Source organism: Podarcis cretensis (assembly GCF_951804945.1).
Source record: "Podarcis cretensis genome assembly, chromosome: 12".
NCBI classification, from domain to species: Eukaryota; Metazoa; Chordata; class Lepidosauria; order Squamata; family Lacertidae; genus Podarcis; species Podarcis cretensis.
The window spans coordinates 21,956,321-21,968,887 of NC_137181.1; the positions used below are offsets into that span (position 1 = coordinate 21,956,321).

The 12,567-nt window shown below is 42.2% G+C and overlaps 1 protein-coding gene across 1 annotated transcript in view; it reads right to left on the bottom strand.

Moving 5' to 3' along the window:
• MYO3A (myosin IIIA) overlaps positions 1-12,567 on the bottom strand; it is a 108,440-nt gene that overhangs the window by 43,601 nt on the left and 52,272 nt on the right. Inside the window, exons 11-18 of the mRNA XM_079948122.1 lie at positions 11,857-11,973; positions 11,252-11,356; positions 11,078-11,161; positions 10,359-10,561; positions 9,351-9,449; positions 9,100-9,214; positions 4,888-5,014; positions 2,482-2,692 (exon numbers count right to left, since the gene is read on the bottom strand). Of these exons, the coding sequence (XP_079804248.1) occupies positions 2,482-2,692; positions 4,888-5,014; positions 9,100-9,214; positions 9,351-9,449; positions 10,359-10,561; positions 11,078-11,161; positions 11,252-11,356; positions 11,857-11,973 (1,061 nt within the window). The remainder of the gene's footprint in view (positions 1-2,481; positions 2,693-4,887; positions 5,015-9,099; positions 9,215-9,350; positions 9,450-10,358; positions 10,562-11,077; positions 11,162-11,251; positions 11,357-11,856; positions 11,974-12,567) is intronic.

Genomic DNA, 12,567 nt, shown 5'->3' on the forward strand with positions numbered 1-12,567 from the left:
AAGGAGAGTCAGCCGGAGACCGAATGTCTAACTACAAGCCCTTTATTTCTGAATGTAAGAGTGGCCACAAGATCAGCCAGTCCTTGCTCCTGGGCAAAGAGTGTTCATAGAAGGCACAAATATTTGCATATCCCGTGGGTTAATTTGCTTTGTAAATCTGAATTTACAAAGGCATCTTGCTCTACAGCAATGTATCCCGGCTGAATCAGGACAAAAGCCCCTTGCTTAAAATACATGTAAGAGATTGGCTGCAACACTTACAATTAAACGAGGTATTTAAAGAAGGTAAAAAAAAGGATTCAGCTATACTTTATCTAGATTCCAAAGTGAAGTCATTGAAGATAATACAAAATTCCTAAGGAAAGCATATAAGTTACTATTAGAGTGGGAAACTAAAGACAAGGAAGTCAAAAGTGTGATGATAAAGTGGGCACAAGACCTGGGACACAATATACAAATGGGAGATTGGGGGAAATTATGGAAATCTAATTTAAAATTTACTGATTGCATATTGTTAAAAGATAATTATATGAAGATGATGTATAGATGGTATATTACACCTGTAACAATGGCAAAAATGTATAAAACAGGCTCTAAAAATGTTGGAAGTGTAAAGAAAAAGAGGGTATGTTTTTACATATGTGGTGGAATTGTAAAATAATCAAGAAATATTGGGAAATGATATATAATGAAATGAAAAAGATGTTTAAAATAACCTTTGTTAAAAGCCCAGAAGCCTTTTTATTAGCCATTATAGGTCAAGACCTGCTGAAAGGTGAAAACTAGTCCAGGGTCTGAATCATAGAATCATAGAGTTGGAAGAGACCACAAGGGCCATCGAGTCCAACCCCCTGCCAAGCAGGAAACACCATCAGAGCACTCCTGACATATGGTTGTCAAGCCTCTGCTTAAAGACCTCCAAAGAAGGAGACTCCACCACACTCCTTGGCAGCAAATTCCACTGTCGAACAGCTCTTACTGTCAGGAAGTTCTTCCTTTCTCCCTCCTCTATGTGACATCCTTTTATATATTTGAACATGGCCATCATATCACCCCTTAACCTCCTCTTCTCCAGGCTAAACATGCCCAGCTCCCTTAGCCGTTCCTCATAAGGCATTGTTTCCAGGCCTTTGACCATTTTGGTTGCCCTCCTCTGGACACATTCCAGTTTGTCAGTGTCCTTCTTGAACTGTGGTGCCCAGAACTGGACACAGTACTCCAGGTGAGGTCTGACCAGAGCAGAATACAGTGGCACTATTACTTCCCTTGATCTAGATGCTATACTCCTATTGATGCAGCCCAGAATTGCATTGGCTTTTTTAGCTGCCGCGTCACACTGTTGGCTCATGTCAAGTTTGTGGTCAACCAAGACTCCTAGATCCTTTTCACATGTACTGCTCTCAAGCCAGGTGTCAACCATCTTGTATTTGTGCCTCTCATTTTTTTTTGCCCAAATGCAATACTTTACATTTCTCCCTGTTAAAATTCATCTTGTTTGTTTGGGCCCAGTTCTCTAATCTGTCAAGGTCGTTTTGAAGTGTGATCCTGTCCTCTGGGGTGTTAGCCACCCCTCCCAGTTTGGTGTCATCTGCAGATTTGATCAGGATGCCCTTGAGTCCATCATCCAAGTCGTTGATAAAGATGTTGAATAAGACCGGGCCCAAGACAGAACCCTGTGGCACCCCACTAGTCACTCTTCTAGTCTGCTGCTACATTACATTGGTTTGGTCCATTTTCTGCAAGATGGAGAGGAAGGAGCACATCTGTTTGTGCACTATGCAAATGTTATCACTACCCAGGCAAATGTCTGAACCTAAGATAGCAACCTGTAGTGAATTCTTAGGGCAGGTTTATCATGAATGGCACATGAAGGCAGATTGAAACTGCATTCACTGCAGCTGCTGCAACACACAAAATAGCACTGCATTGATCACTCTGATCACACTGTCAGTTTTCACACATTTGGCAGCAGCTGCCAGAAACACCAGCTGACAGCCAATCCACATGGTGAGCTCTTCTTTTCACCCTGCTGCAGGCATAAGCTACCACACACAGAAGCCATGGCCAGTGCATGTCACAGGCTCCTTGCAATGCGTAAATCAGACCTTATGCTTGCATACTGGAATGCAGAAAGGAAGAGGTGAGGCTTTTATATGCATGGAGTGGTGGAGTGAGCCCAAACTGTGAATTTAAACCTAAGGGAGACATGAGGCAAGGGATGTGGCTAAGAGAGACATGTTTGTGTTGCTGAGAAGCACAACTACAAATAAACTGTTTACTCTAGTCTTGTTCTTGCTTTGTTTGCAAGGGCTTAGAATAAAATATCTTAAAAGTTGGGTTTGGGAATAGCTAGTGAATTTGGTATTGTATTCCATTTGAAATTTCTGGTCTGGATGACTTGGGGTCTCGGGACATTCCAGATACTATGCATTTCACATTGAGACAAGGTTCTGTTTCTTACGAGAGAGAAAAACCCCTTACCTTAAAAATGTACCTGGCTTGAGCAGCGCATTGATGCGGTTGACTATCCAACTAAAGAGACGCCCGTACAAGGCTTTGGCTGTGGCGTCTCTTACATCAAAAGCTTTTTCCATCGTGTTGGGCCGTATAATAGTTTCCCCTCGGGCCACCACACAATGAGAGGTTAGAGCTTCTTGCAGTTCATCTGCCTGTATACACAGCAAAGATGCGGCTGGAAAACGGAGGAATGGTGTCACGTCCATAATGTATCAAACATTTCTTAATTTTATATGTAAAATCTCCCTACAACAGGTGAGGGGGACCCCTGGACCACAGACTGGATACCACATGCATTTCATTAAGCACCCTGGGTCCCCTTCTGCCCATCAACTGTACAGTGGGAAGTAGCTGAGAAGGAAAAGGGCTTTGGTGTTGTGCAAATTATGAATACTGCAGCTCCTTGCTCTGCAAGAAGATCAAAACAGAGGGAAAATACACCAGCAAAGAGGTAGACGTGTGTTCCTTACAAATATACATAAAGAATCTGTGCACAACAGCATATTTGTAATTTTCATGATGTAATTGCATTTGGCTGTTTGAGGCTTTAAATAAGGCAGGGCTTGCTTTCACCTGTGCTTTTCATTATTTGCATTCTTCTGTAAGGGCTACTGAGTTCTTTTGGCTTCATGCGATCTGGGCTGATAAAGGGTGCTGTAGAGGGTCCCTGCCAGTTTTATAGCCATGTCCTCATGATATCACTTCCCAATGGCTATATCTCCCTTTATCCATGATCACTGAAACTGGGGTGGCCTAACCCATGTCCCTCCTTCCCCAAACGCTTCCCAAACACATTGTGCAAACAACAACAGCACAGGACAAAATCAGCCACAACTAATCATCCCAGAGGGACATGGGTGGTACTGTGGTCTAAACCACTGAGCCTAGGGTTTGCCAATCGGAAGGTTGGCAGTTTGAATCCCTGCGACGGGGTGAGCTCCCATTGTTCAGTCCCAGCTCCTGCCCACCTAGCAGTTCAAAAGCACGTCAAGTGCAAGTAGATAAATAGGTACCGCTCTGGCAGGAAGGTATAGGCATTTCCATGTGCTGCTCTGGTTCACCAGAAGCAGCTTAGTCATGCTGGACACATGACCTGGAAGCTGTCTGCGGACAAATGCCGGCTCCCTCAGCCTATAGAGTGAGATGAGCGTGCAACCCCAGAGTTGTCCGCTACTGGACCTAATGGTCAGGGGTCCCTTTACCTTTACCAATCATCCCAGAAGGCACCTGACAGAACTGGGAACCATGTTACTAAAGTCCACAGAGCTCACCAAGTTACTATCATGCTAGAGCGAATCTACTCCCCCACTGTCCCCACCAAGGGAGGACCAGCCTTCTGTCAGTTACAAACTCTCACTCTGAAGGCATCTGGTGTCTTTCTTTCTTGTACAGGCTCTCACCCTGTGCAGGAAACCAGACATGCACCTTAGGCCTTCCCACTATCTAACCTCCTCCAGGTTCGTGTGGGGGGGAACAGAAGGGGGTAGTGTTCTCACTGTTGGGACTCCTGAAGAGATGAAACTCTATGGTGTCACCCCTGTTGTGTAGACTCTGCCAGCAAAGGGCTGCAGGGTTTCTATGCTCCCTGACCCAGCAAGGAGCTGATGCAAGAGGCTGCAAGATTGAATGCAGCTTCTCTCTGGACTATGGACCAGGCAGGGGGTCCCATTCCTTACCACACTTACCAGGGACCTCAGCTGTCCCCAAAGCAAAAAATTAATCACCCAGATGCTCAGGTATTCAGCCCCAGGAAAGATCTTCTCCAGTCCTTCAGCTATTCATCTCAGGAAAAAATCTCAAGGTTGAGGGTCACAGGAGAAAAGTCCCTACTCAAACTCTAGACCAGTGTTTCCCAAACTTGGGTCTTCAGCTGTTTTGGGACTTCAGTTCCTATAATCCCTGACCACTGGTCCTGCTTAGCTAGGGATGATGGGAGTTGTAGGCCAAAAACAGCTGGAGACCCAAGTTTGGGAAACACTGGTCTAGGTTTTCAAAAAATTCATGTGGCCTGTTGTGGGAGACACTGAGCTTAGCTCAGTTGGTAGAGCACGAGACTCTTAATCTCAGGCTCATGGGTTGAAGCCCCACATTGGGCAAAAGATTTATGTATTGCAGGGGGTTGGACTAGACGACCCTCACGGTCCCTTCCAGCTCTACAATTTTATGATTCTATTAAAAAACAGGCTATCCCAGCCCCACTAGCTGCTTCAAAAACATGTGAAGTTTGTTAAGAGGCTGGGCCCAGGCTGTGTAGAGCTTTTCAAGCAATGAGGTAAGATTTCTGCAATATGCAGATAAGTCTGGAGCTCATAATTATGGAGACAGTTCACAAAAGGCATTTAATAATTATAAAAAGGAAAGAAAACTCACAGTTCTCCAGAGGCGTTGGATTGGAAATGATGCTCTTGTCAATCATGTACTCAGTTACTACGGAAGAGAATTCAATGTTGCCCACGTTTAAAATGGCAGCAAGGATGCTGTATACGCTCCCTAGTTCCTGAAAGACAGATGCACAAAAACATTCCAATTCATAGCCTTATAATTGACACCCCAGGCAATAATCACAGCATTCCATTTCTTCATTTTAATATCCATCTTGCATTTAGAGAAACAGCATTTTACCAGGGGCTGCACCCTCTTCAATTTGCTTTAACTTTACAGTGCAGCTTGAATGTTTTTTTTTTTAAAAAAAAGGTATGGCATGGAGGTTATATAGCTAATAGAGTAAGAATAGTTCTATTCAGTACTTAATGGGTATGTTTTTCTGGATCTTCCCCCCTTAGGGATTTTCTTCTAAACATTTTTCTGATTCTGCAAATCTTAGGGTTAAAGAAACAAACAAGCAAACAAGCAAACAAAAGACCTACTACCCATAGGCTTGTGTTTTGATTCTTTTTCTTTTGAAGAAATAATCACCCACTATGTCTATTTGTAAATTATTCTGATAAATGGAATAAAATTATTATATTGACTACTGATTATACCAACTTCTGTCATTACACCATGTTACATGTATTGCAGCTAACATCTTTTGTACCCTTTCCTGATCTCTTGTAAGGCGTGATTACTTTTATTCCCAACAGCCCTTTCCCTGCATCGTGTGTGTGTGTGTGTGTGTGTGTGTGTGTGTGTGTGTTGCCATGTAACCTTCAGTTTGATTTTAAAGGAGCAAAGGAATATATAGGCTATGTGTTTACAGCACAGGGACCTGCCACTCTGTTAAAAAGGGAGAGATTTTCTGAAATGCTTAGGGGGTTGTTTTGACCATACTGCAATCAAGTTCTGCCCCAGAGCCTTTCTAAACATAGCAGAATCTGGAGGAAACAGAAGTCTAAAGACGACATTTCTGGGGGCTTCACTTTTTCATGCACTCCCATGTAATTTCCCCCCATCCTGTGCACCCAGAAAAGCAGAGTGCTGTCAATGGAGAGGCAAAACCTGCTGTGTGTGTGGCTATAGCTCAAATTCCCTCTTAAGGGAGCACAAATTAGACAAGCCAGCCTCTTCTGTTTGGAAGCAGGGTACACTGAAACCTAGGAAGAAGACGTTACAGCTCATCCCACTTTTGTGTGCTTCAAGCACTAATTTTGCCTGATGAAAAGCTTGTTGAAATTACAGTCTTTTGTACTAGCTGGTCCGAAAAAGCCAAAGCTGACACTGAACACGATTTCATGGCAGTGTTCACAAATCACAGTAAGGCATTAACTATGTACAAGCAAATTGGACAGAAGTTGCTCCTCCTACTCACACCGGGACAAAAGAAACCACAAATCCCTGGATTAGCTGCACATATTGTTACACGCCACCCCAATCTCTGAGCAGTGCAAGATTCCGGGGGTTCCAGATGCTTACGAAGGGTTTGTTTTTCCTTTTAGGAATGAGGCACAGCAGAGATTGTGGTGTCTTTATGATATAAGGTTTATTTACACACATAAACAACATGAGCCTTTGATGGAGGGGTTCACAGCATCAACACCAAAAGAGGGTCTTGCTTCTCCCATAGCCACAGCCTTGGATTCTAGCAGAAATCAGGCCTGGTGCTCTCGCTGCCTTTCCAGACTTCTATTGCATCCAGTTTCTAGCTCACATCACTCAACTCTCTCCAAATAACAGACAGCTGAGGGAGGGAGGCCTACCCATTTGGCACAGAGTCACTCTCTTTGTTCCCTTAACAAACCATACTTAGTGGGCATTACCAGGCTGGCTTGGGTATTCCAGCAATTGAATCCATGCTGGATCCAGGAATTAGAAGGGAAGCTCTGACACACAGCCTATCTGTGTGCCTCCCCCCCCCAACTCATTGTAATATGAGCTAGGAATTGTAGTTTGTTTTGCTACCAAGCAACCGTGCTCCGTAGTCAACTGATTAGGGTTTGCTGGAGTGCAGACTCACAACTTAAAGCCACCACCAGCTGCTACCTTTGGGGAAGTACTCTAGAATGGGGTGGTCAACCTTTTCTGGACCAACATCTCACTCTTTGGCTAGAAACTGAGGGCTAGAATCTTAGACATACAGACCCTCCTTCTCAGCTAATCCATGCAGATCAGCTGAGAAGGGGGTGTTACATATCCTCCAACATTTCTCCAGTGAAAATAGAGACATCCCATTCCCTACTGATAATTTTACTATTTATACTCCACACATTTTGCTGGGTTGCCCCAGCTACTCTAGGTGGCTTCCATCGTATATAAAAATGTAATAAAATATCAAACATTTAAAAAACTTCCCTATACATACCCTCCCACATTTCTCAAATGAAAATAGGGACATGCTACCATACCCTCCAACATTTCTCCAGTGAAAATAGGGACATCCTAAGGAAAAGCAGGACATTTCAGGATCAAATCAGAAACCGGGATGGCTTCTCTAAATCAGGGACATCTCGTATATTTGTGGTATGATAAAGTAAAAGCCCATAAAGCATTTAAAAATCATATAATTAGGAAATTGTTGTATAATGTTTGGATAAAATACAAAGACCTTTTAGAAAGAAAGACGCCCAGATGGCTTTCACCAATGGAGGCAAAGGCCCAGAAAAAATTAAATATGGATACCAAATGGTTGAGATATTATGATTTATTAATAGAGGAAGAGGAAGGTTATAAATTAAGACCATTTGAGCAAATTAAAGATAAGCTAAATTGGCTACATTACCACCAGATTAATGAATTGTATAAATTGGATAAGAAAAACAGTTTTACCTTGGAAAAATCTAAGTTGGAAATGGAGTTGTTAGATACTGAAGGTAAAAAATTATCTAAAATGTACAAGCTTTTGCTGGAGTGGCATATGAAAGATGAACAAGTTAAATCGGTGATGATAGATTGGGCAAGAGATTTAGGACATAATATAATGTTTGAGGACTGGGAAAGATGGGGGGGAAGGGGTTAAGTTCACCGCATGTACTTTGTTAAAGGAAAATATTATGAAGATGATGTATAGATGGTATTTGACTCCTATAAAATTAGCAAAGATGTATTATAATTGTGATAATACATGTTGGAAATGTAAAGAAAAGGAAGGAACATTCTTTCATATGTGGTGGACCTCCCCCAAGGTGAAAGACTTCTGGGAAAAGATTTATAATGAATTGAAAAAAATGTTGAAATATAAATTTATAAAGAAACCAGAGGCCTTTCTTCTTGGAATAACAGGTTTGGAATTGCCCAAGAAAGATGTTAAACTATTTTTGTATGCCACAACTGCGGCTCGTATTTTGTTAGCTAAAAAGTGGAAAACTCAAGAATTACCAACAGTAGAAGAATGGCAGATGAAGATGATGGATTTTTTGGAGCTAGCCGATCTAACCGGAAGAGTCAGTGACCAGAAGGAGGAGGAACACCACAAAGAATGGAAGAAATTTAAGGATTATTTAGCTAAATTTGTTAAGCTAAACAAACTGGAAACAGCTTCCAGATACTTAATGGGCTTAGGATTGTATTTATGTTAACTGATAAAATAATATGTTTAATACAAGAAGGAGAAGACTTAAAGATGTTAATGTTTAATTTAAAGGGTATCAAAATTGGGATTTGGAAAACCATTATAAGGATATGCAATGAAATTCAACTAAGGGGAAACGAGGAAGTCGTTTTAGAAAGTTAATAACTGTTATTTTCAATAAGGTTATGATTTATGTTTGTTATGTTTTGTTTGTTTTGTGTTTTTGTTTGTCGTTAATATTGTAAAAACCAATAAAATTTTTTGGGGAAAAAAAAACTAAATCAGGGACATCTCAGGAAAATAGAGACACTCAGAGAGTCTGGTGTTATTGCCCTTTCTCTGCTCATCAAACAGCTGATCTGATGACAGGAGAGGAGGTGATTTGAATTCCCATCAGGGTGATGGGTTTCAGCCACTCTAGCACTGTGTCAAATGTATTCCCCTTCTTTTTGCCACTGCCTCCAAAATTAGTGCCATCTTGGGGGGAGAAATTAGTGTGGGGGTTGGATCAGGCCCCTGAAGTGGGAGCGAGACACCCACTACTCTAGAAATTATTGACAACCTTCATACGCGCTACTGTCAATCAAGGCCTACTTCTCTCTCTAAGGTGCACAAGTTAAAATATCACTGACGCTCACCTCCATCGTAAACCCAATCACCTTGAAGCACTGCTCAATTAATTCAAATTGGGATTTGTAGAAGCTATTGTTCATGAAATCTTGTACAGTTCTGAGATGTTCATTTTGTAGATACCTAGAAGGATGATGGGGACAGGGGAAAAAGTATGAGAAATTGTGAATCCACTCTACATTTCAGAAGGCTCACTCTAGCAAAGGCAGCACACTTATGCATTTATCCTAAATAATGCAATACAAATGGAATGTTATACCTGGGAGGTTTATTTTCTGGCAATTTGTAATGAGCTAGTTTTTTCTTCTCAGCCAAACCAGCATAGATGTAATAGAAAATATGAAAATTCTTCTCTCCTCTGAAATGGGGAAAAAAACACACACCCCAATATGGCAATTATTGAAACACAATCAACATTGAACCAGTAACATCTAATTTCTGATTGCCTTCTACTATTATGAAATTTATTTTATTTGAAATGTTTTCCCACTGCCTTTCAGGGCAACAAGCCCTCCTAAGACAGCTTAAAGTAGAATTGCTACAGCTAACAAATGCAATAAATGGTAATAGTAATCATAGAAGTAGCTTAGCCCAACTCAGGGGAATGTGACATCATGATTCCCAGTCCACTGTTAATGCTTAACCCAAATAATCAATGTGTTGGTCATCATAACGTTTACACAGAGCTTAGATCAAGCTTCCTCAAACTCGGCCCTCCAGGTTTTAAAGACTACAATTTCCATCATCCCTGACCACTGGTCCTGCTAGCTAGGGATCATGGGAGTTGTAGGCCAAAAACATCTGGAGGGCTGAGTTTGAGGAAGCCTGGCTTAGATGTAAAGGCCCAAGCTACATCGGCATTAGCCTACACAAAATGTAAATAATAATAATAAATAATAATAATAATAATAATAATAAACATTACACAGTTCAGGTTATGCACAATGCAGTTTCAGAGGCTACATCCAAGGTGTCTGATTGGGTTAGTCCAAGCACCCCCAAACTCGGCCCTCCAGATGTTTTGGGACTACAACTCCCATCATCCCTAACTAACAGGACCAGTGGTCAGGTATGGTGGGAATTATAGTCCCCAAACATCTGGAGGACCGAGTTTGCCTATGCCTGCTAGACTTTACAGTGCCTGGGCTAGGCAGATGGAGTCCCATCCCAATGTAGGCTGTACCGCCCTTAGAGTTTGTTTGAACCAAGCCTCCCTCTCTCTTTCCCACAGCCAGAAAAGCACCCCCTTTGTTTTCCTTTTACTTACACAGCTTGATGTATGACTCTTGATTTTTCTAGGAGGTATTCTGAAATCAGAGCACTTACAACAGTTCCACTGGAAGTGAACTTCATTTCTAGGTATTTCCCAAATCTGCTGGAATTATCATTAATAATAGTGCCTGCATTTCCAAAAGCCTCCAGCAGATTGTTGACTTGGAGAATTTTTTCTTGAAGTGTCCTGTTATTAGCCTAGATACGCATTCCAAAGCAACAACAACAATAAGGAAAATGCACAGAACTTTAAAACACAAACGTAATTTTTCAGAGCAGTGACGGAATAGTACTCCTTTCCTCTGTGGGGTTGTTGGAATCCTCCTTATCTGGGGATGTTCACCATCAATAACTAGCAGAAAGTAAAGGCTAGTTCACCTATTAGTTCCTTAACTAGGGGAACATATTTATTTGAACCACTCTCCATCCTATTGGGGATTTGATCATGTCTAAGGGTGCAAAAGAAAGATGTGGCAAAGGCTTTATTTACAAGTTGGTGGATGAGCTGGCATGGCACAGGATGGCAGAAGACAAAGACCAGGCATAGGCAAACTCCGGCCCTCCAGATGTTTTGAGAATACAATTCCCATCATCCCTAACCACTGGTCCTGTTAGCTAGGGATGATGGGAATTGTAGTTCCAAAACATCTAGAGGGCCGGAGTTTGCCTATGCCTTGCAAAGACATAAATAAAGAGCTCTAGGATATGTCTTACCCTTCCAAGGACAGTCAACTGCTGAACCAGAAGATGGGCACTTTGTGTCTTCCCTGCTCCACTTTCTCCAGATATGACAATACACTGAAGGCAAGAGTGGAAGAGCACATGCTATAACCGGCTATCTCCACAACCCAGAGGGGTATATCAAACCTGGCCCACCATTACCACTACCTGATCAGAGCTGAATGTGACCATGGACTGGTATGCGATATCAGCCACAGCAAAGATGTGAGGAGGGTTGGCAGTCCGTTTGGCCCCAATGTACAGTTTGGAATGCTGAAAAGTTAAAAGAGAAATGCTATGTACTCCTCTGTTTTTAGACTATCATCTTGTGTCACTGGCCTCATGAGACTGACCAGTTATGAGCAGTGATGTTGCGTGGCGAGTCCCCTCCCCCTTTGTGAAATGAAGACACAAGACACATTATTTAAGGTTAATGGGCGTAAAAAGGCTGACCAGTTATGGGCAGTGATGTTGCCAAAATTTATAATTACCTGGTTCGGAATACTCATTAGCCTAGCTCAGAGGCAATATTCCACTCAATGTTCTCTTCCAACTCAGAGTGAGAAATGAGACTTTGCACAACTTCTTCCCTTGTGGCCTATCTTTAGTCCAAGCGTAGGACATCAATCACTTCTCTGACAGATCTAAGCAAACAGCTCCAGGGACATGTGGTCAAGCCCAGTGACGTTACCAAGGGGTGTGTGTGTGTGTGTGTGTGTGTGTGTGTGTGTGTTTGTGAAATCACTCAAAATTGCAAGATTTTATTTTCCTACCTGTGTAGCGTAAAGGTCTAAGTTCCGAAAAGGATTGACTGCAATGAGAATGTCCCCCACGTAGGTGTAGATTTGATTCTTGGCATAGCTCTTTTGCAGTTGCTCTGTTACTGTAATCTGTTGGGGGGGTGGGGGGGCAGAGAAGGACATGTCTATTGATGTCTGGTTGTGAAAATTTATTCAAAGGAATTAAGAATCAGGACTTTCGGGCATCTTGATACTACGCAGACATCAGAAACATTTTGGTTTCTTGAGCCATATTGCCAACATGCATAATTGTGTGTTCCCTTACTATGTGCTCATTTACCTTCAGTTCTGTGTATCTGTATTAGTGATTAGTAGCACAAAAGTGTATTAGAGCCACAGGAGACCTCCTACTATGTCATACAGTGAGTCCATCCAGTTCAGTATTGTCTGGAATGACTGGCAGCATTTCTCCAGGGTTTCTGATAAGTGACCTTCTCACTCAGCGCTATCTAGAGAGGCTGTGGGTTGAATCTGGGGCCTTTAAAGCATGCAAAGTATGTGCCCTGTCACTGAGTTATAGCCCATCCTAACTGTGTCTGACTATTGCTCTATCTAACTTGTCAACTCTCACCGCCATTAACTTTCCAAGATTCTCCTAATCTGCTGCCTGAGATCTATTTAAAATTAAATGGTGACACCAAGGATTGAACCTGGAACCTTTGGTGTGCGAGGCGTGTACTCTAC